This window comes from Tamandua tetradactyla, chromosome 8 (assembly GCF_023851605.1).
Source record: "Tamandua tetradactyla isolate mTamTet1 chromosome 8, mTamTet1.pri, whole genome shotgun sequence".
Lineage (NCBI taxonomy): Eukaryota > Metazoa > Chordata > Mammalia > Pilosa > Myrmecophagidae > Tamandua > Tamandua tetradactyla.
In genome coordinates this window covers 88660305-88685172 of record NC_135334.1, presented here as the reverse complement: position 1 = coordinate 88685172, position 24868 = coordinate 88660305, and the positions used below count along the sequence as shown (strand labels likewise).

At 35.5% G+C, this 24868-nt stretch overlaps 1 protein-coding gene and 1 pseudogene across 13 annotated transcripts in view; one reads left to right on the top strand and one right to left on the bottom strand.

Annotated features, from left to right (window-relative positions):
• BTBD10 (BTB domain containing 10) overlaps positions 1–24868 on the top strand; it is a 169361-nt gene that overhangs the window by 107389 nt on the left and 37104 nt on the right. For all 13 annotated transcript variants that reach the window (XM_077114053.1, XM_077114047.1, XM_077114041.1 and 10 more), the window contains 4 exons: positions 11380–11576; positions 13596–13881; positions 16013–16115; positions 18743–18863. In XM_077114053.1, coding sequence (XP_076970168.1) covers positions 11423–11576; positions 13596–13881; positions 16013–16115; positions 18743–18863 — 664 coding nt within the window. In that variant the 5' untranslated portion in view covers positions 11380–11422. The remainder of the gene's footprint in view (positions 1–11379; positions 11577–13595; positions 13882–16012; positions 16116–18742; positions 18864–24868) is intronic.
• On the bottom strand, positions 4429–4488 carry LOC143645399 (U6 spliceosomal RNA; annotated as a pseudogene).

The window sequence follows — 24868 nt, the reverse complement described above, 5'->3', positions numbered from 1 at the left end:
CTGATTTTCTTTCAGCTTGCTCTAGCAAATATTGCAAGAAGGGTTAGTGAAATCTCTTACTATAATTGTGGATTTGTCTAGTTTTCCTTATAGTGTTATCAGTTTTACTTCACATATCTTGAAGTTCTGTTATTAGTTATATGCATCTTAGAGATTGTTTTGTGTGCTTGATGAATTAACCCCAGTATCCTTATGAAATGACCTTCTTTATCCTTGATAATATTCTTTTCTTTGAAATCTGCTTTCATATTAATATAGTCTTGCCTGCTTTCTTTTGATTAATGTTAAAATGGTGCATCTTCTTTTACTTTTAGTCTCTTTGTACATCTATATTTAAAGTGTTTCTTGTAGGCAGCTTCTCGTTGAGTTTAGCTTTTATATCCAGTCTGATAATCTCTGCCTTTTAGTTGGGGTACTTAGACCATTTACATTTAATATGATTATTGATATGGTTAAATTTAAGTCTTCTCAACTTCCTGTTTTTTGTTAGTCCCATTTGTTCTTTGTTTCACACACACACACTATTTTTTTTTTAATTTGTTTTGGATTAATTGAATCTTTTCCATGAGCCCTTTTATCTGCTTTGTTGGCTTATTAACTATGATTCTTTGTTTTCTTATTATGGTGTTTGATTTACTGTTTATAGTATACACCTCTAACTTGTCACTAGCTACATTCAAATGATATAGTATCCATTTATGGTATAGTTGGAAAACAGTAATCGATTTTCTGAGGTTCTTCATTCCTTTAGTATAGATGTATATTTTCATCTGACATTATTTTTCTTCTGTATGATGGACTTCCTTTAATTTTTCTTGCATTGCAGGTCTCATGATGAATTATTTTGTTTTTTTGTGCTTGAAAGAGTGTTTTGGTTTTGTTTTTGAAGTGTATTTTTGAAGAATGTAGAATTCTAGGTTGATAGTTTCATTTTTTATTTGACTTTGAAGTTGTGTATCTTGAATCTGTGTTTTTTTTAGTTTTCATCAGCTTTGGAAAATTTTGAGACATTATTTCTTCAAATGTTTTTTTCTCTCTCCCATCCTCATTCCTTCATAGATTTCATTTCCACCTATATTATTAGGGTGCTTAAAGTTGAACCACAGTCCACTTGCATTCTGTTTATTTATTTATTTTTCTGTTTGTTTGATTTTGGATATTTCCTATTGGTACCTTCAAATCCACTAATATTTTCTTCTGTAACATCTAATCTATTATTAATTCAATTCAGTGTATTTTTCACCTCAAATATCATTTTCATCTCTGGAAATCTGATTTGCATCTTTTTTTATATTCTGTTTTTCTACAAAACTTTTTGAAGGAATACAGTTATAATTAACTGTTTTAATGTCTTTGTTTTTATTTCTAACATCTGTGTCAATTTCAGTTTTTTCTCTTCATTGTGGGTTATATTTTCCTGCTTCTTTGCATACCTGGTAGTTTTTATTAGATGTCATGTATTGTGAATTTTATCTTGTTTAGGTGCTAGATAATTTTGTATTCCTATAAATATTCTTGAGCTTTGTTTTGGAATTTGGTTAATTTATTTGGAAACAGTTTGATCCTTTCAGGTCTTGCTTTGAAAATTTATTTGGTGGGTGGGACTGGAGCATTGCTCAGTCTAGGTATGATTATTTTACACTGTAGAGGCAAGAGCCCTAGTGTTCTTTGCCCAATACCGTATGAATTTTAAAGTTTTCCACTTTGACTAATGGAAACAGGAAGTATTTCTGTCCCTGTAAGAGTGTGGTGGCTGCTTCGTCTAATTCTTTCAGTTGTGTTTTTTTTTTTTTTTTACTCCAGACTGGCGTAGTTTTCTCACCTGTATGTGCTGTTTGGTACTCAGCCCAGTTATTGAGAAAGACTCTGAAGATCTTGAGGTTTTCTCTCTTGCTGCTCTTTCCTCTCTAGTACTTTTCCTAGAAACTCTATCTACGTAGTATCCCTCTCAGCTCCATTTCCTTAACTCAGAGTCTGTCAGGCTTACTTGAATTCTTCCTTCCTATGTTTCCTCTGGAAACTCTCAAAGTAGTGTCTGGGGCATTTGTTGAGCTTACCTCATGTATTTTTTGTCCTTCAGGGATCACTATTCTTTGTTGCCAGATATACTGTGCCTTGTAAACCACTGTTTCATATATTTTGTCCCTTTTTTTGCTTGTTTCAGGCAGAAGAATAAGTTCAGTGCTTGCTACCTCATCTTGGCTGGAAGCAGACATTGGGGCTGAAATATCTCCTCATCTGTTCTTAATTCATAGCTCTTAATTTCTTTTAAACAAAGCCTAAAGCAGAGATGTTCCTTCTGAACTTGCTTTCCTCATTTTCCTTTGCACATATTGTTTTTGCTTCCCTGATCTAAAATTATTTAATTATATAGAGTAGGACATAATTAATCTTCCATGACATCTTATTTTGAAGATGTAATTCAGGGTACATTCTATTTGGGAATAAAAAGATGGAAGTATATTATGACACTATTTGTATTTATTTAAAATCTAAGCAGTTTAGAAATGAAGCTAATATTTTAGCAGAATTTTTAGTAGTATCTAATTTTTCAGCTGCAGAGATGTCTGGTAGAAACTCTTTTTCAATAAATTGGTCTGCTTGGCCCTTACTCAATTGAACATTTAACATGCATTTGCCTTGATTGTAATTGTGTTTGTATCTTGTTCATTAGATTGCTAGTTAGATTAACATTTTTAAAATGTACTTTCCTTTAATTGAAAATGATTAAAACTTGGAACCAGAATAATTTGAAGAGTTATTTTTCCTCTACACCATCTTTGTTCTGTTAGTATAGAGTTTCTTCTTTTTCCTGTTTTAGGAAATGAGCCAGAAATTTCAGCTTTCTTACTCTAAGGTTTTTTTTTGTTTCGTTTTGTTTTTTGGCATGGGCAGGCTCCAGGAATCAAACCCATGTCTCGAGCATGGCAGGCAAGAACTCTGCCACTGAGCCACCATTGCCCACCCTCTAAGGTTTTTAATATAAGTGCAATAGGGTCTTTTGATTTGCTGTATTTGAAAAAAAAAGATTGTTAAAAGGATTCAAACCTACTGTGATTTTTCCTGACCAGAAAGAAGATGGGAGTAGAGGTTTTTTTAATTTTTAATTTTGATTTTTTTTTCCTCTTTAGTTTTATGAGTGGCAAATGACCAGTATAGGCTGATAGCTTGATTTTATTTACCTAGAAGTAACTTTCAGGATAAAAACAAAGTTAGCCTTTTCTTTTGTTCTTGGAGTCTATATTACAGTGAGGTAATTACTGATTTTCATAGTGAAATAGCTATTAAAATAACAGCAAAAAATTGTTATAACTAATAAGCCAGCAAAGGAGATAACTGTGAAACACTGCAGGACTTAAAACTGCTTTGTGAACCATCAAGAAGATTAAATTTTAGTTATGTGGTTTTGTTGGAAAAAAACAGTATAATGTTATAGAGGTGGCTCAGGAATGATTAACATTGTGGCTAAATACTGCATGACCCTAAGCAGATCATGTAACTTTGAACTTTAACATCCTCGTCATAACTAAATAAACTATCATTTAGTGGGTGATTCTTTTCTACCAGATACATTGCCAATCAGTTTACTTATTATATTTAATTTAATTTTCATATTAACCCTAGAAAGTAAATGTAATCTGCATTTTACAGATGAGGGAACTAAGGCTCTAAAATGTTAAATAATTTTCAGAATGTCAAGCAGTTAACTTATTAAAGGAGTGATTTAAAAAAAAACTTTAATATTTTTAAACCATTAGTCATAGAATATGCTAAGATGGTAAATTTCCAAATTGCCTTAAGAACAAAAAACTGATTTTGTTCCTGTCAGTTTTCCTACCTGCAGTATATTCTGACTATTGATATCTTACCTGTCAGGGCCTAGTGTAACAATCTATAGTGATGCCATCTTCCCCAGAGATCCTAAAACATTTGTTATTACTCAGTCATGTAATAGTTCTATATTAGGGATATATTTAGTAGTTTTATATTTGAAATTTGGGATAACTCTTGAATTATTTAAAAATTTACATGTTGGTGTCTTACCCTGCTACATTTTGATCATGAGCTCCTTGAGAAAGCTTCTCTTTTCATTGTCATTTAGCATGCATTGTGTACATAGTGCATGTAACTTAATAATTGTGTAGATGAATTATATTAACTGGAATATTTTCATTAATCAGCATTCTCTAATGGGCAAAGTTATCCTACATAAGATGTTTATAAATTTTTTAAAGTCTGTAACTTTATTTACATAATCAGTACAGTTTTCAAAGACAAGCTTTGCCCCACAATTTTTTTATCATAGTGGTTTTAAAAAGAGTTCTCAAAGTGAATTAAGGTTAGCATGCAAACTTATTTTGTTTGTGGGGAAAACAGTTATTTTGCCCCACACCTCAGTTTTTGTTTTTGTTTTTTTTCTTCCCTTTATAAAATATGGAACGCTTCACGAATTTGCGTGTCATCCTTGCACAGGGGTCATGCTAATCAAACCCGGGTCTCCCACATTGTAGGCAAGAATTCTACCACTGAGCTACCTTTGCACCACCCCTACACCTGTTTTTTAAGCATTTCAATTCTGGTTTTCTTCCATTGCTCTCACACAACAATAAAAGAAATTGAAGGGATATTTGAATAATATTTATATCTGGGTGATGTCTAATATTACTACAAACTCCAAAGTCAATTGACCTTTTTCTCATCTATAAAGACTGAGTTGAATTATATGACCTTTAAAGACATTACGAAATTTATAAAACCTCACCTATGAGCTAAATTAAGTTTTTAAAATTGGAAAGTAGCATTTTAATTTTGCATTTCAAAATACTGCTTTTTTTTTTTTTCTTGAAATGTTAGTTATGGAGGAATGAGCAATAAGAAGGGGGTTGGCCTGGCATGCACTCCGCACCTCGGGAGTGTTGTTGTGTGTGGAATGGCTGCTTTTGGAAGACTGTTGCTCAGAAGAAGACGTGTTTGGTTTTGCACAAGCCATGGAATTACCGAAGTATAGAGGACTGCTGTATTTGCAGGGCTAAGTCCTCCAGTTCTCAATTCACTCTCAATAAATACTATGAAAAGAACTTTCAAAGCTCTTTTAGGTTGCATGAGACTCATTCAGAAGATACCTGTAATGCCTGTGTGTGGCTCGTGAAAAGATGGAAGAAGCTGCCAGCAGGATTAAACAAAAACTTGGAATCATGTGGTAGATGCAAGTCTTAGACCCAGTCTAAAGACTACATTGAAACTAGAGAAAGTGAAAAATCTGTCTGGAAGCAAGATAAAAACCAACCGGATCAGTAAACTACAGAAAGAATTTAAATGTCAGAATTGTAATGGTATCATGGTATCACCTCAAGTGCCTCCCCAGTTCAATTTCCTTTTTACAGTAAGCAGTCAGATGATGGCTCAGATACTGACAAGGCTTCTGACTCTAACAGAATCCCAGTCTTTTCCTTTTTATATCTCCCATATTGAAAAAGATAGAAAATATATTGTGGAATTATCTACAAAGGCCATTTTGGGGAAGTCCTCGTTGACACACATTTTTTTTTCAAGCCTTGCTACAGCAATAAAAAGGCAGCTACTGAGAACTGGAGGTGTGGGGACCAGAGCCTCTATCCATCTTCACTCAGGAGTGGTGACTGAGGTTTATGTTGAAGGGAACAAACAAACAAAAAAATTAATTTTGGAAAGATAACAGAACAATAAAGTGACCCTCTTGTTTTTTTTGTTTGTACCTTTTTTTATTAATTAAAAAAATTAACATACAAAACATTAAGATATCATTCCATTCTATATATACAATCAGTAATTCTTAATATCATCACATAGTTGCATATTTATCATTTCTTAGAACATTTGCATCGATTTAGAAAAATAAATAAAAAAGGACAGAAAAAGAAATAAAATGATAACAGAGAAAAAAAAGATTATACATACCATACCCCTTACCCCTCGCTTTCATTTACCACTGGCATTTCAAACAAAATTTATTTTAACATTTGTTCCCCCTATTATTTGTTTTTTCATATGTTCTACTCTTCTGTTGATATAGTAGCTAAAAGGAGCATCAGGCATAAGGTTTTCACATTCACAGAGTCTCATTGTGAAAGCTATTTCATTGTTCAATCATCATCAAGAAACATGGCTACTGGAACACAGCTCTACATTTTCAGGCAGTTCCCTCCAGCCTCTCCTCCACATCTTGAACAACAAGGTGATATCTACTTAATGCATAAGAATAACCTCCAGGGTAACCTCCCAACTCTGTTTGGAATCTCTCAGCCATTGACACTTTGTCTCATTTCACTTTTCCCCCTTTGGTCGAGAAGGTTCTCTCAATCCCTTGATGTTAATTCTCAGCTCATTCTAGGGTTTTTCTCAGTCCCTTGATGCTGAGTCTCAGCTCATTCCAGTTTCTCTGTCCCACGTTGCCAGGAAGGTCCACACCCCTGGGAGTCATGTCCCACGCAGAGAGGGGGAGAGTGGTGAGACTGCTCGTCATGTTGGCTGGAGAGAGAGGCCACATCTGAGCAACAAAAGAGGCTCTCTTGGGGGTGACTCTTAGGCCTAAATTTTAAGTAGACTTGACCTATCCTTTGTGGGGTTAAGTTTCATATGAATAAACCCCAAGACTGGGGGCTCAGCCTATAGCTTTGGTTGTCCACACTGCTTGTGAGAATAGCAAGAATTCAACTTGGGGAAGTTGTATTTCTTCCACTCTCACCATTCCCCGAAGGGGGCTTGGAAATAACTTTTCCGGTCACTGATCAGATCACTCTGGGATTCATCAGGGTATCACTCTGGACAAACCAACAAAATCTCATGTCCTACCTGAGATTTCAAGTATTTATGACATTCAATCAAACTATCTACATGAGTTATATTAGGAAATGCTCTAGTCAAATTATAAATTTTGTAACAAATAAACATTTTTTGCTTTAGTCTCACACATAAGGTGACATTTTAAAGTATTAATTATCATCTATTTTCAGCACCCTGCAATAATGGCATTCCTTTGTTCTTCCTCATGCAAAAACAGTTTTAAATTTGTGCATTGTACATTTCACTATTATTATACACTTAGGCATTCCTAGATTATACCATCTCAATCTTTACCATCTATCTTTCTTTCTGATTTCATTTATGTCCCCAGCCCTCCTCCCTCTATCATCTCACATGCAGCTTCATTCAGTGTTTTAACATAATTACATTACAGTTAGGTAGTATTGTGCTGTCCATTTCTGAGTTTTTATATTCAGTCCTGTTGCACAGCCTGTATCCCTTCAGCTCCAATTACCCAATATCTCACCCTATTTCTATCTCCTGATGGTCTCTGTTACCAAGGAAATATTCCAAGTTTATTCACTAATGTCAGTTCATATCAGTGAGACCATACAGTATTTGTCCTTTTATTTCTGGCTAATCACACTCAGCATAATGTTCTTAAGGTCCATCCATGTTGTTACATACTTCATAACTTTATTCTGTCTTACAGCTGCATAATATTCCATCTTATGTAAATGTCACAGCTTGTTTAGTCAGCTGTCTGTTGATGGACATTTTGGCTGTTTCCATCTCTTGGTAATTGTTAATAATGCTGCTATAAACATTGGTGTGTAAATGTCCATTTGTGTCCTTGGCCTCATGTCCTTTGAGTAGAGACAGCATATAGGTGGGTCTTGTTTTTTAATCCATTCTGCCAGACTATGTCTTTTGATTGGAGAGTTTAATCCATTAACATTCAGTGTTATTACTGCATGGGTAGTACTTTCTTCTACTATTTTGCCTTCTGGATTTTATATGTCATATCTAATTTTCTTCTTTTTACCTTTACTCATAGTCTTCCTTTCTACACTCTTCTCCACACCTCTCTCTTCTGTCTTTGTATCTGTCTCTAGTGTTCCCTTTAGTATTTCTTGCAGAGCTGGTCTCTTGGTCACAAATTCCCTCAGTGATTTCTTGTCTGAAAATGTTTTAATTTCTCCCTCATTTTTGAAGAGCAATTTTGCTGGATATAGAATTCTTAGTTGGCAGTTTTTCTCTTTTAATAATTTAAATATATCATCCCACTGTCTTCTCGCCTCCATGGTTTCTGCTGAGAGATCTGCACATAGTCTTATTGGGCTTCCCTTGTATGTGATGGATTGCTTTTCTCTTGCTGCTTTCAAGATCCTCTCTTTCTCTTTGACCTCTGACATTCTGATTATTAAATGTCTTGGAGTATGTCTATTTGGATCTATTCTCTTTGGGGTACGCTGCACTTCTTGGATCTCTAATTTTAAGTCTTTCATAACAGTTGGGAAATTTTCAGTGATAATTTCCTCCATTAGTTTTTCTCCTCCTTTTCCCTTCCCGTCTCCTTCTGGGACACCCACAACACGTATATTCGTGCGCTTCATATTGTCTTTCAATTCCCTGAGTCCCTGCTCATATTTTTCCATTTTTTTCCCTATATATTTCTTTTTCTTGCTGGATTTCAGATGTTCCATCCTCCAGTTCAGAAATCCTATGTTCTGTCTCTCGAAATCTACCGTTGTAGGTTTCCATTTTTTTTTTTTTCATCTTTTCTACTGTGTCTTTCATTCCCATAAGTTCTGTGATTTGTTTTTTCAGACTTTCAGTTTCTTCTTTTTGTTCATTCCTTGCCATCTTTATATCCTCCCTCAATTCATTGATTTGGTTTTTGATGAGGTTTTCCATGTCTGTTTGTACATTCTGAATTAATTGTTTCAGCTCCTGTTTGTCATTTGAATTATTGGTTTGTTCCTTTGACTGGGCTATATCTTCAATTTTCCTAGTGTGATTTGTTGTTTTTTGCTGGCATCTAGGCATTTAATTACCTTAATTAGTTTATCCTGGAGATTGCTTTCACTTCTTTTATCTAGGGTTTTCTTGCTGGATGAATTTGTTGTCTATCTGTTCTTTGACATTCCGTTCAGCTTTATCTGGACCTTTAGCTTAAGTTTTGTTTAACAGAGGAGAATTTTTCAGTTCTTGTTTTCTTGTTTCTTGCCCTGCTTGTGTGGTGCCTTCCCCCCACACACACACACACTTAGGAGGGTCTACTTAGATATTATATACTCCAGCCAGATTTTCCCAGACCAGACTGGCCTCCTATGAGGAGGAAAGAGTCACCTGCATCGGGCTTCCTTGAGGGTGAGACCCAGCAGGTTGAAAGACTTTCCTGTGAAGTCTCTGGACTCTGTTTTTCTTATCCTGCCCCGTGTGTGGCGCTTGTCTGATTGCAGGTCCTGCTTGTCTGACTGCAGGTCCCACCAGCATAAGATGATGTGGTACCTTTAACTTTGGCAGATGCTCCCTGCTGGGCGTGTGGTGGAGACAGAGGAGAGGTTGTAGGCTGGTTTTAATGTCTTCAAATTACCAAGCCCTGGGGTCTGAATTCCTTGATGGAGGGATTCCACCTGACTTGGGCTTCACCCCTCCCCCAGGGAAGGCACAGGCTCCAGTCAAGCCCCCAGAAGAGCTCACTTCTGCCTATGCCTGGGGCAGTTGCAGCCTGAAAAGTCCTGCCGCTGTATCCAGAGGCAGTCAAGCCTTTGTAGATACACAGCCACAAAAACCTATGTTTCCTTCTTTTTTTTTTTTCCCCTTTTCTGTCAGTCCTGCCCCCTTGGCACCCGGGTAAATACGAGCAACCTCGGAATTGATCCGGTTCACCTAAGCTGGGGGCCTATTTTTAGTAGTCAGAATTTGTTAATTAGTTCCACAGTTGGCGTTTGATTGTGCCCATTCCCTGCTGCTGGTAAAGTCCTTTCCTTTCCCCTCTGGGAAGTGGCCTATTGGGGAGGGGTGCTGGCTGCCACAGCTTTGGGAACTCACGGTTCTGGGGGGTGCTCGCAGCCAGTCCAGCTGGTCCAGACTTGGGTACGCTGTGTGTCTGGACCCTGAAGTGGCCCCAGGAGCTGTTCTGTACTGTTTCTGGTTATTTAGTAGTTGTTCTGGAGGACGAACTAAAACATGCACGTTGTTAAGCCACCATCTTGACCCGGAAGTCGACCCTCTTGTTTTTAACTTGGATACTTGCTATTCTGCCAAAAGACGATTTCTAAAATGGTTTTGAATGGGTTATTTTGTCCCCCAGTTCCACACATTTTGAAGCCAGTGTCAATTTTAATAAAAGAAAGAAAAGTATGCATAACATTTAAGATCCTGAATATTTCAAAGAAGAAAGCTGATTGTTTTGTAAAGTGCTCTTTAAATCCTTTTTAAAAATCCCCTCCTTGTGAATGAAATTAGGGGAATTTAAGGGGACAGAGATGAGATTTACTGTATGGTAAACCATATGTAATTTTAGTCTTTTGTATATTGAGAAGCAGTAGTTGGGGCATTTTTAAAGATGACTGACTGTACTCGTTTTCCCTTATGAGGGTAAATTTGTCCTAATTCAATAATATAGACTTGCTCCTAAAGGTATTTTCTAATTTTGAAATGTTAAGGTTTTGCCAAGGTTCTGACAGTTCAAACCTGTACTTCTGAAATATTAAGGACAGACTAAGCTTCCTGCGGCAAATACCTTGAAAGAGAAAGTTATTACTAATTATACAGAATGGTAACTTGACTGAATATATTGCAGCCTGTGTCACCTCCCTCTATATTAATATTTAATATGAATATTTTTATTTATATGAAACTTCTAAAGCATAATCAGAGTTCTTCTTGGGGAAATAGCAAGGCTTCAGGATAAGCAATCCTGTATGAATAATAGAAGATAGCCTATTAAACTTGTCTAAAAAATAAAGCATGCAAGACTTCAAGATGGCACAAAACAAAGATTAATATTTCTTTTTTTTTTTTTTTTTCATGGGCAGGCACTGGGAAACGAACCCAGGTCCTCTGGCATGGCAGGCAAGCATTCTTGCCTGCTGAGCCACCATGGCCCACCCAGATTAATATTTCTTGGAGCATATTTCTTAGAGGACTTGCCTGGTGACTTTGTTGGTCTTATATGACTAGTAACTTCGTTAAAAATCTGTACAATTTAGTTTTAGCTATGGATTATTTCAGCTGACCTTTGTGAAGATCTAATCTCTGTAGAGTGGGTCTTTTACTCATTTTAACCTACTAGATTTTCTTTGTACCATATTTAAAGTAAAATTTTACTAGAAGAAATGAGATATGTGTTGATGCTAAGTGGGTTGGGTTTTGGCTTGGCTTCTTTTAGTCAGGTGACATGTTAGATTATAAATAAATCCTAAGCATGGAACTCTTCAATTCTAAAATATCTATTTAAAGCATCTCAGTTGAATCCATAATAATAATAATAATAACTAGGGATTTTATTTTAATCATATTTTTTTAAAAGCTTTTTTCGATCTTATGTTTTGCTTTTATGGTTAATTTTCTCTTTTAATTTATCAGTACTCCCTCACGTGTTGCTAAAGGAGGAGTTGACCACACCAAAATGAGTCTACATGGTGCTAGTGGGGGCCATGAGAGATCAAGAGACAGACGAAGGTCAAGTGACAGATCACGAGATTCATCGCATGAAAGAGCAGAGTCTCAGCTTACTCCTTGTATTAGAAATGTTACTTCTCCGACACGACAGCACCATATTGGTATGTAAAATCATTTAACGTTCCAATGGTTCTTAAAACTGCATTCACGTTTTAAAGCTAGTAATGACAATGAATTGTGCCTAATACTTCAGAATAGAATTGGTTTTTATTCAGTTTTTCTATTTTGGCTTAGCTTGGTTCTTGCAGTGAATAAAACAATTTATAAATACACCTTAAAGGTGAATTTTTTTAAGACTGTCAATCTTATAAAAGAAGTAATTTGAAAAGCCTTTTAAACTGTTATGTAGATTTTTCAGATCTTTCAAGCTGATTTTTATCATATAAGATATAAAGCAGTTGTTTATTTTAAAATAGTTTGTAGTAGAGTAAATAATTGATAGTAATCTCTGGATTAATCATACTAACAAAAAGTGAAAGCTAAAATAACCAAGAGTATGGAGTTACTTATTTTGATTTTTGGAAATATTTCAAATTACATAATAAAAATAGAAGGTGAAAGAGATGTGAAATGTTTTGATTTCTTGGTGACTAGCTGATGTTTTTTTCCCTCCTTCCTATGTCATTTTTAGAAATTAACATTATTGTTCCAAATGAATACTTAATGTGACCACAGTCTTTGTTATTAATGTGAGGCAGAGGTGCCTACGTAGTGTGAGCTTGCAGATTTTCATTTTCCCTTAGAAAAGAGGCTAATTAAATACCTTGGTTTAATATTTCTAAAGTACTTTTCGATGGTCTCTTCTAAATCAAAATTATTCATATTAGGTTCTAGTATGCCGAGAAGTATCATTGTCTAAGTAGGTTTTGATGTCAGACTAATACAAGCTAAAAATCAGCAAAAGTATAAAAAAGAGTTGGCAGTTACATATAAAGTTCAGTATCTGGAAAGAGACTAGGAGGGTATAATAAATTATCTTACCATTTTAGTGAATTTTGCTTTTGATATACCAATAGCATTGTGGAAACTGACAATCAAAGGAAGGTGTCAGAGTATCTCTGGAGAGATAACAAACCTAATTATATAATCAGTAATACTGTACAGAGCATTCTAAATAGCCTGAATCATGAAGGAATTTGGCAAAAGATGAAACTGATGAGATGAAGGTACGTTCTAGGTCACCTTTTTTTTTTGCATGGGCAGGGACTGGGAATCGAACCCGGTTCTCCGGCATGGCAGGCAGGAACCCTGCCACTGACCCACTGTGGCCCTAGGTCACCTTTTAAAGTAGTGATCTAGCCTCTAAAGGAAACTTCTTATTACAAAATCTTAGTCCTTATTTCCATTTTGTAGAATATCAAAGCATTTAAAGGAAATTTTCTGAATTTTAATAGTATTTTCTACCAAAATTATGAATAATAGTTTTGTAATCCTATAAAATATATACGTTGCTTTATTCAACAAAAGTGAGAATGAGAAGAAAGCAGTATATCATCAGCTTTTCAAATCACTTTATGTGATAGACATTCAAAGTCGTTTGGAAAAATAAATACTTCCTGTCCTGCGTGAATTGGTTTTTTTCCTCCTTTTGAACCTTCCTTTTGTGAGGTGAACTCTGGTTTTTTGAATGCCTTCATTAACATAGTGAGATTCCAAAGTTTGTTTATATTTTGTATTTTCAGAATAGTGTTGATACATCTAGTATTTAGGACAATTTAAATTGGTATTCTTATTAATCTTTTACTAACTCTGAAAGCTTATTTATTTGGCTTGTGTAAGGATATTTGGTTTCTTGGCTTTCTGTTATTTCTAATTAGAGTAATAACATAAAATTTGCCTTAATTTTAATCTTAGTCTTTGTTATTAGTCAGCTATACACATATTTTTAAAAGTCCACAACCAAAGATTAACTATTTTAGAAAACATTTTGAAGGTTTGGATTTTATTTCTGGGAAATATAAATTCATGGTGTTCTCTGGAAATGCTTGTTATTTGAAATTTAAAAGCATGAATACTGTGATTTAAAAAAATTTTAAGTAAAAGATTTTAAAGGTGTAGATGGATCATACATTTTTTAAAGAACATTTGTAATACCTTGTTTAACATCTTTTCTCTTTCAGAAAGAGAGAAAGATCACAGTTCCTCTCGTCCAAGTAGTCCTCGTCCTCAAAAAACATCCCCAAATGGTTCCAGTAGCAGTGCTGGGAACAGCAGCAGAAACAGTAGTCAGTCAAGTTCAGATGGTACCTGTAAAATATCTGGGGAGATGGTATTTGTATATGAAAATGCAAAAGAAGGAGCTCGGAATGTAAGGACATCAGAACGAGTGACACTAATAGTGGATAATACTAGATTTGTTGTAGACCCATCCATTTTTACTGCACAGCCAAATACAATGTTGGGCAGGTTTGTATTATTGCAGTTCTTTTTATTACTAACTATGAAACACTTTCACATCCATTATTTTGTTTTTCATTCTCGTTTAAAAGTAGTTTTTATTGCAATGCAGTGTTATTATTTTACAGATGAAAGGGATGATCTTTAGAGGTTAAATTACTTAACCTAAATTAATACAGCTAGAGAGTGATAGGGTCAGAGCTTGAACTTGGTTTTATTTCTTTCTTTGTAGTACTGTAAGAATAGCAAATGTAGTAATTAATGAAGTCAAGGAAACCAAAAGACCTCTATAGGTTGAAATCGTAGATTGAATATAACAAAGTAAATTTAACAGTGATAATAGATTTCCTACATTTGGGCTCCCAAATTCTGCCACCAAATATAAAAGATATCTACATTGTTTAAAGAAAAAATCCAACAGTTTGGTCAGCTGTAAAGTCAGCATGAGTTATCAATTCGATGTAGATACTAAATAAAAAACTAAACTAAACTAAAAGGAATGCAATTAACAACTGGAGTGAATAGACTAAAGGAGATAATAATCATCTTCTGGGCAGGCCACGGTGGCTCAGCAGGTAAGAATGCTTGCCTGCCATGCCCGAGAACCTGGGTTCGGTTCCCAGTGCCTGCCCATGTAAAAAATAAATAAATAAAAAAATAATCATCTTCTAATTTGTGCTGGTCCAGAGCACTAGTTTAAAGTTTGCAGTTATAGAAACCACAGTTTGAGAAGTATATGGACAACATAGGCTTGATTTTTCAGTGTGTCCAAAATTAGCATCGGGTACCTTTTCCTTTTTGTTTTATTTTATTTAATTTTTTTTGTGGGGGTTTGGTTACCTTTTAATTAGATTCTTTGTATGTTCACGCTCATATAAAGTGAAGGGGCATATATTGAAGCTTATGTGAGGTTAAAAAGCCTTTTTTTTCTAGTTTGGATATGAGTACCTATTTGGGATGTCTTTGTGTATATGTTTGTGCATGTGTGTGTGTGTGAGATTTCTCAGTGTCTCAGAATATAGAATAAATGCTGGCATTATGGTGTTATATGCGTGTTAAGTAGGTAAATATTTTCATTTAACATTGGCACTAGATTTGACATTTGTGAGAAAAAAATACTTGAACTACAGACTTTTATGTATGTTTAGACTGTAGGAGGTCTCTTGATGGAAGCTATTAGAAGGATAACTTCATACTGTTAATGATGCCTTATATTACCTAAACTGTAAAGAAACACACAGTAAAAATTTAGATATTTGAAATTATCTTTCCACTTTGTAAAAAGTTTAAATATTTTGGAAAATTGCATAACATTTGATTCCCAAAAAACTTTTATTTTTAATCAGTGAAGGCTTCTTTTCATATTAGTTGACTACAACATATTTTGGGGGATGAAATTTAATATCCATGGGAACTGTAAAAAGAAGTTAGCATTGTTTTGGAAACTTTGAAATATAAAGGCTTTGTTTATTACAGGTTTCTGTGTTACAGCAAAAAAGAAAACCATTTAAATTGGAAAATTGTTGAGTAAAATACTAAGATCAGCCATATTTACTTTAGGGATGGGATCAGTCTCTTCTGGCTAGCTGGCAATCTTTAGGGGTCCTTAGCTTTTCTGTCACTTGACAATTTACATGGCAATGTCTTCTTTCTTTTCCGGGTTCCATTGACTTCCAGCTTCTGGCTACTCCCAGTGGTTTCTTTTTTGTGTCCAATTTCCTTTGCTTATAAAGACTTTATCCACATTGGATTAAGGCCTATCCTCAGTTCAATTTGGTCACACCTTAATTAATAACATCCTCAGAGGTTCTGCTTATAATCGATTTATACTTTTAGAACTGGGGGTTGCAACCTAACATGTCTTTTGAAGAGGACATGATTCAACCCCCAGCAATGGTTTAATTTTATTATTGTTTATAGGGAATCTGTATTACTGTTCCCTCCCATCAAAAAGGGGAAGTTTTTAATACTTTGTTTATAATATTTGCAGAATAAATTTTTGCTAAAAATTCTTAAATTAATTTAGTGATATTACTTTATGCTCAAATTATAATTCTTTTTTACTTTTGTGTATGAAATCATTTTTCCCTTTTGAAGGAAATATCTTATTGATATATTTCTCAATTATTTGCTATCATAGGATGTTTGGGTCTGGCAGAGAACATAATTTTACACGCCCCAACGAGAAGGGAGAGTATGAGGTGGCAGAGGGAATTGGCTCCACTGTGTTTCGAGCTATTCTGGTGAGTTTTTGTTTCTTATGTTGACTTGTTCATAAGGCCCCTTCTGAGAAAGTACTTGGAATGGAGCAGAGTTCTAATTAGATATCTCTTTGGAGTTGTGCAGTATCTTATTTTTTCTAAATAAATATCATTTAATTCATCTTTATTTTAGTATGTACAATTGTAAAAAATGAATTTTATGACCTAAAGAAACGTAAGACCGTTGGGAAGAGCTGCTTAAACTGTTAGGCCTGCATATCTAGTTCTTTCAGCTGATTTAGTAGTAGAATTTCTTGAGTCATACTACTCTTCTCTTCCTAATTCTTGTCAATACAATATGCTGATCATTTTTGCTACCTAAGAATGATGTGGTTACTTGAATTTTAATATTTTGATGTGTAACCAGCAATATAGAAACTTATGAACATTTAAAAATCACCTCCAAAATGTGTATGTTAGCATCTTTGTTTTTAACTTTTCCTGTTGAGGTTTTAACCTTTTATTTTGAAGAATATTTGAATTAATATTACAGCATATCCCTACTTATAATTTCAGCTCAGGGATAAAAGTTTGATTTATAGTGTATGGTAATTTTTTCCATAGTCAGGAAATAGAACTTCCTCAAGAAGTTTTGGTAAGGAAGGACCCTGAAGAAAGATAGGAAATGTTGTTGATCTTTATCAGGTTATTAGTGCTTGGACAAGCACCAGAAGACATTTTGCTTCCACTGATGTAGCAGTCTTAGAAACTATGTTGCTGTGGCTCTGAGCCTCAAGAAGCTTGAGATAGGTCTTAATTTTTAAAGCATGTTGAAAAATAAGTTTTTGTCTGTCCATACTTACATTTGACTCCATTTGGAATGGACAAGCAAGAAAAATTTTTGTGACTCAGCTCTTGAGTAACTTATATGGCATCTGTAATTCTGGGACCAGCCCCTAACAACTTTTTTTTTTTTTTTTAGTGTTTTTTTAATTGTGAAGTATAACATGTACAAAAAAGCAATAAATTTCCAAGTACATTTTAGCAAGTAGTTGTAGAAACAGATTTTAAACTTTGGTATAGGTTACAGTTCCATGATTTTTTGTTTTTCCTTCTAGCTCCTCCAACACACTGGAGACCAAAATAAATATCAATACAGTGATTCAACAGGCACTCATTTGTTAAATCCTATCTTCTCTGTTATACTTCTCCTGTTTTTTTTTTTCTTTTTTTGTGTGTAAAATAACATAAATACAAAAAGGCGCTCTGGTGTGCACATGCACAGAGCTCAGGGGCAGCAAGCAGGGGTTATGCCTGTATTGGCTGGGAGCAGGTGTGGTGGGAATGTACAGGTCAGGGCCTGTCTAGAGCTGGTGGACGTGGCAGTGGTGCTAGTGTGCACATATGTGGGAGGATTTTACAGTGATGAACATGTGCCCAGAGCTCACGGGGTCAGGGTTGGGTGTGTGACTGTATAGGCTGGGGGTGGGTTTGGCCCAGGTATGTATGAAGGTGAGCACTGCAACCTGAACGTGCTGGCAACTGCCTGAAGGGGACAGGGAGGGTGAGGTGGGGGTCGAAGGGTTGGGTGCTGGTGTGTAGGTCTTGGGAGAGACAAGGCTAGACTGTGTGCTTGCGTGGGAGAGGTGGGTTGGGCTGGGGCAAGCGTGCACACTCATGCGTAAGGTGGGGATGTGCAGTGGCTGGAGTGCTTGGAGGGCCTTGTGGGTGGCAGGTGATGGGGTTCAGATCTGTTGTGTATGGGGGCAGTCATGGGGTGTGGGCGGCACATGTGAGGGTAGTGTGTTCAGGGAACATGGCTTGGCTTACTTCCTAATTCCCATCTCCCTGTCCATGCACTCCTAAAGGTTCTGGGCTTCCATTTTGAAAGGTGTGTGTTAGGTTGTTTGCCCTAGCTGGACGGTCTCTGGTTCTCTGTGTCTCAATTCTTCAGCTTTTCCAATCAGGATTTCCCTTTGTGGTGTAGAAGACCCTCCCATGGCACTTACATCCTGGAATCGCCATCCCGGTTGCCTTACTGTCCCTTCTCTAACTGTTCCTTGGAGCAGGGATGTACTTGATCTGTCCTATTCTGCCATCTTCCCACTATTCCAGCCCATAACAACTTTTAAATTAGATCTGGAAAATACTTTCCATTAATTATTTATAATAATATGGGAAATACCAAAGAATAGTGTTTAGAAGAACAATACCTAATTTTGCATCATTTTACATATTTTAATACTTGGGTAAGAGTTAAAGTTTTTTAATTAAAAAGCTTAAATTTTGTTGAATTTTCTAGATAATTTTTAATTGTGCTTCTTTACTTTTTAAAAAATGTTCTAAAAATTTATGGTAGATGTGTAGAAAAATAATTTCATGGAGGAAATACATACTAGTTACCATGACATAGTAGTGAGAGGAGATGAATAAGGAATAGGGAGACCTGGGTTCTAATCTTACCTCTGCTATTAAATAAATGTATGACTGTATAAGCCACCTGAGCCTCAGTTTTCCTTATCTGTATAATCAAAAAGTTGTTAGGTGAACTGAGATTCCACCTAACTTTAAAATATCAGAGCACTACTATTTTTGAAAATGTTGTTTCAATAAATTTTGGCTCCCTCACAATCCAGATATATTATACACTCCTTACTTTTTTATTTCAGGATTACTATAAGACAGGAATAATCCGTTGTCCTGATGGCATATCTATTCCTGAATTGAGAGAAGCATGCGACTATCTCTGTATCTCCTTTGAATATAGTACTATTAAATGTAGAGATCTCAGTAAGTATGTTGCTTTATGTATGAATGGTTTCTAAAGCTAACATATTAGAATGAAAAGCCTTAAATAGTACTATTTACATAGTTAGACCTCATTGTGTTTAATTGAATTATAAAGCCTTCTGGTACCGTGGAGATTATTTATAGGAAGCCTAAAGAGATCTTTATGTTTCCTTGTGCAATTTTCCAAAACCTTTTTTTTTAAATTTTAAATGCTTTCAAACATACAGGACAGTTAACAGAAATAATACAAATTCCATACATGGAACTCCGGTATACCCCTATCCCCTCAGATATACCGCTTTTAATGTTTTGCCACATTTGCCCCATATCATTTTATCTACCCATACAGCACTCTTTCAATCCGTCTGTCCATTTCTCTATCAGTTCTTTTTCTGAACACTTGAGTGCAGGTTGTTTATATCATGCATCCTGAGCACTTAATCCTGCCCTGTGCAGTTTCTAAGAACAAGAATATTCATCTTTGTAACCACTTAAAATGTGCTACCAGTTTCAAGAAATTTAAGATATAGCATACCTACATTCCAATGTTTTATATGTCTTAATATTGTTTCTTTGAGATATATCTCTCTGCCCTTGTTAGATCCTATCTAGAATCATGTATTTCATTTTGTCATCTCTTTTGTTCTTCCTTTTTTTTTTCTTTTAAATTTGTAGGGACATACACATAACATAAATTTTCCCATATTGACCTCCACTCCCAAGCATACCGTTCAGTGGGATTAATCACATTCACTATGTTGCAGAACCCTCACCACTATCCAATACCAAAACTTTCCCTTCTCTCCAAATAGAAATCGTACATCCATTTTGCATTAACTCACTGTTCTTCCTGATTCCTGCCCCTGGCAGCCTGTACTCTAATTTCTGACTCCCTGAGCTTGCCTATTCTCCAGTATTTTCTTTGTAGTTACTATGGGATTAAATTTAACATCCTAAACCTGTAACAATCTCATTTCTTTTAATACCAATTTAATTTCAATAGAATACACAAACTACGTTTATAGTCCTCTCCACCTTCCCACCTTCATGTAGTTTTTCTCACAAATTGATGTTTATACTTTATGAATCCCAAAACAGGGATTTCTTATTACATTATATGCATTTGCCTTTTAGATCCTGTAGGAAGTGAAAAGAGTTACAAACCAAAAATACAATCTTGCTGACATTTATAATTATACTATTATTTCCCTCCCCAGGGATCTTTATTACTTCATGCATCTTTGATCTAATGTCTATTATCCTTTCCTTTCAACCTGCAGAGAACTCTCTTTAACATCTCATTGGGGCTAGTCTAGCGGTGATGAACTCCTTTTCTTTTGTTTGTCTGGGAATTTCTTTTTTTTTTTTTGTTTATTTTTTATTATCAAACCAAAACAACATACAAACATGAACATTCTTAACATACAAACATTCTGTGCATGGTGTACAATCAATGGTTCACAATATCATCACATAGTAGTATATTCATCACTATGATCATTTTTTAGAACATTTGCATCACTCCAGAAAAAGAGATAAAATGAAAAAAAGAAAAAACTCATACATACCATACCCCTTAACCCTTCCTTTCATTGTCCACTTATTTCCATCTACTCAATATATTTTAAACTTTGTTCCCCCTATTTTTTTCCTATACCCCTTACCACTCCCTTTCATTGTTTACTAGTATTTCATCTACTCAATTTATTTTAACATTTTTCTCCCTATTATTTATTTATTTTTAATCCATATTTTTTTACTCATCTGTCGTATCATAGATAAAAGGAGCATCAGACATAGATAAAAAGGTTTCATACTCACATAGTCATATTGTGAAAGCTGTATCATTTTACATTCGTCTTCAAGAAACATGGCTACTGGAACACAACTCTGCAGTTTCAGGCACTTCCCTCTAGCCTCTCTAATATACCTTAAATTAAAAAGGGAATATCTGTGGGAAACAGACCATTTTACTTTCAGGCTAAACTTTGAGACGGTGACCCGGAATACTAGGTCAAGTAGCTCTTGTAGACATTGCAGACAGCTAGTCTCCTACAAGGAAGTTTTGAAGGGTAGAAAGGCTGGGGGCAGAATGTGCTATTCTTTGAAGAGATTCCACAGCTAAACAATTTAGCTTAAAAGGTTTTGCATTTTCTTGTATTTTACATATTGGCATAATTGTAATTAACATTAAAGATTAACTTGATGTTACTTCCTCCTGCCTTTTGAAATAACCACTAACAAATAGCTGGAGCAAAACTGGCAAAGGGCTCTTGGCTCTAGAAGTTCAAGAGTCCCCTGCTCTCATTTTCAGAAATCTGTGTCTGTCTTAATTCTTGCGTCACCCTATCAGCAACAAATATCTATGAAATGTGTAAGAATAACCTCCAGAATAATCTCTCAACTCTGAAAACTCTCAGCCACTGACACTTTATTTTGTTTCATTTTTCTCTTCCCCCTTTCGGTCGAGAAGGTTTTCTCAATCCCTTGATGCTGAGTCTCAGCTCATTCTAGGATTTCTGTCCCATGTTACCAGGGAGGTTTATACCCCTGGGAGTAGAGAGGGAGAGGGTCGTGAGTTTGCTTGCCGTGTTGGCTGAGAGAGAGATAGGCCACAACTAAGCAACTAAAGAAGTTCTCTGGAGGTGACTCTTAGGCCTAATTTTAAGTAGGCTTAGCCTAGCCTTTGCAGGGATAAGTTTCATATGAACAAACCCCAAGATCGAAGGCTCTGCCTATTGATTTGGTTGTCCCTACTGCTTGCGAGAATATCGGTAATTCTCCAAATGGGGAAGTTGAATTTTCCTCCTTTCTCACCAAGGGGATTTTGCAAATACTTTTTTATTCACTGCTCAAATCAATCGTCTATCTTTCCTTCTGGTTTCATTTGTGCCCCCAGCCCTCCTCCGTCTAACATTCTCACATTCAGCTTAATTTGAGTATACTAACATTATTGTGCTACAATTAGGTATATTTTGCTGTCCATTTCTGAAATTTTACAGTCAGATCCCTTCAGCTCCAATTATCCAAAATCAACCCTATTTCTATCTCCTGATGGCCTCTGTTCTTAACTGAAATTCTCCAAGTTCATTCATTAATGTTAACTCATATCAGTGAGACCATACAGTATTTGTCCTTTTGTTTCTGGCTAATCTCACTTAGCATAATGTCCTCAGGGTCCATCCATGTTGTTAAATACTTCATGGCTTTTTTCTGTCTTATAGCTGTGTAATATTCCATCGTATGTATATACCACAGCTTGTTTAGCCACTCGTCTGTTGATGGACATTTGGGCTGTTTCCATCTCTTGGCAGTTGTAAATAATGCTGCTATAAACATTGGTGTGTAAATGTCCATTTGTGTCCTTGCCTTCATGTCCTCTGAATAGATACCTAGCAATGGTATTGTCGGATCATATGGCGGTCCTATACTTAGCTTCCTGAGAAACTGCCAAACTGCCTTCCAGAGTGGTTGTACCATTTGACATTCCCACCAACAGTGGATAAGTGTGCCTCTTTCTCCACGTCCTCTCCAGCACTTGTCGTTTTCAGTTTTGTTGATAACGGCCATTCTGTTGAGTGTGAGATGATATCTCATTGTGGTTTTGATTTGCATTTAGGATAGCCAGGGAAGTTGAGCATCTTTTCATGTGGCTTTTAGCCATTTGTATTTCCTCTTCTGAGAAGTGTCTGTCTGATCATGTCTTTTGCCCGTTTTGTAATTGGGTTGTCTTTCTTTTTGTTGTTGAGTTGAAAAATTTCTTTATATATTCTGGATACTAGACCCTTATCTGATATATGATTTCCAAATATTGTCTCCCATTGTGTAGTCTGTCTTTTTACTTTCTTGACAAAGTTCTTTGATGTACAAAAGTGTTTAATTTTGAGGAGTTTCCGTTTATCTATTTCTTTCTTCAGTGCTCATGCTTTGGGTGTAAAACCTAGGAAACCGCCTCCTATTATAAGATTTATAAGCTATTTCCCTTTTCTTTTTTGGGAGCTTCTTAATGACTAATTCAATTTCTTTACTTGTGATTGGTTTGTTGAGGTTGTCTGTTTTTAACTCGAGTCAGTGTTGGTTGTTCATGCCTTTCTAGGAAGTTGTCCATTTCACCTACGTTGTCTTGTTTATTAGCGTAAAGTCATTCATGGTATCCTCTCATTACCTCCTTTATTTCTGAGGGGTCAGTGTGTGTGTCCTCTCTTCTATTTCTGATTTGATTTATTTGCACCCTCTCTCTTCTTTTTGTCAACCTTGGTAAGGGTCCATCAATCTTATAAATTTTCTCAAAGAACCAACTTTTGGTTTTGTTGATTTTCTCGATTGTTTCCATGTTCTCAATTTCATTTATTTCTGCTCTAATCTCATTATTTCTTTCTCGTTGCTTGCTTTGGGGTAGTTTGCTGTTCTTTCTCTAGTTCTTCCAAGTAAACAATTAATTCCTCGATTTTTGCTCTTTCTTCTTTTTTGATATAGGCATTTAGGGCAATAAATTTCCCTTTTAGCACTGCCTTTGCTGCATCCCATAAATTTTGATATATTGTGCTTTCATTTTCATTTGCCTTGAGATATTTACTGATTTCTTTTGTAATTTCTTCCATGCCCCACAGGTTGTTTAAGAGTTTGTTGTTGAGCCTCCATATAGTTGTGAATTTTCTGGCACTCTGCCTATTATTGATTTCCAACTTCATTCCTTTTGATCTTAGAAAGTGTTTTGTATGATTTCAATCTTTTTAAATTTTTGAGACTTGCTTTGTGACCCAGTATATGGTCTATCTTTGAGAATAATCCATAAGCACTTGAGAAAAAGGTGTATCCTGCTCTTGTGGGGTGTAGTGTTCTATAAATAGTCTAAGTCTAGTTCATTTATTATATTATTCAAATTCTCTGTTTCTTTTTTGATCCTCTGTCTAGATGTTCTGTCCATTGATGAGGGGGGGTGGTATTGAAATCTCCAACTATTATGGTAGATGCATCTATTTCTCTTTTCAGTGTTTGCCTCATGTATTTTGGAGCACTCTGGCTCGTTGCATAAATATTTATGATTATTATGTCTTCTTGTTGAGTTGTTCCTTTTATTAATACACAGTATCCTTCTTTGTCTCTTTTAATTGTTTTACATTTGAAGTCTAATTTGTTGGATATTAGTATAGCTACTCCTGCTCTTTTCTAATTGTTGTTTGCATGAAATATCTTTTCCCAACCTTTCACTTTCAATCTGTGTTTATCCTTGAGTCTAAAATGTGTCTCCTGTAGACAGCATATAGATGGGTCCTGTTTTTTAATCCATTCTGCCAGTCTGTGTCTTTTGATTAGGGAGTTTAATCCATAAACATTTCTACTTTAGGTAGAAGTTACTGTAAGGGCAGTACTTCTACCACTTTGCCTTTTGGATTTTATATGTCATATCTAATTTTTTTTTCTTTTTTACCTTTGCTGATAGTACAGGTCATTTCTACACTCTTCTCCACACCTCTCTCTGCTGTCTTTTCCTATCTGTCTCTAGTGCTCCCTTTAGTACTTGCAGAGCTGGTCTCTTGATTACAAATTCTCTCAGTGATTTTTTTGTCCAAAAATGTTTTAATTTCTCCCTCATTTTTGAAGTACAATTTTGCTGGATATAGAATTCTTGGTTGGCGGTTCTTCTCCTTTAGTATTTTAAATATATCATACCACTGTCTTCTCTCTTCCGTGTTTTCTGCTGAGATATCTACGCATAGTCTTACAGGGCTTCCCTTGTATGTGATGGATTGCTTTTCTCTTGCTCCTTTCAAAATTCTCTCTTTCTCTTTGACATTTGACATTCTGATAAGTAAATGTCTTGGAGTATGTCTATATCTATTCTGTTTTTTGGTTAAGAGTTGTGAAATTCTCAGTGATAATTTCCTCCATCAATTTTTCTCCTTGTTTTCCCTTCTCTTCTTCTTCTGGGACACCCACAACACGTATATTAGTGCACTTCTTGTTGTCATTCAGTTCTCTCAATTCCTGCTCAGATTTTTCCA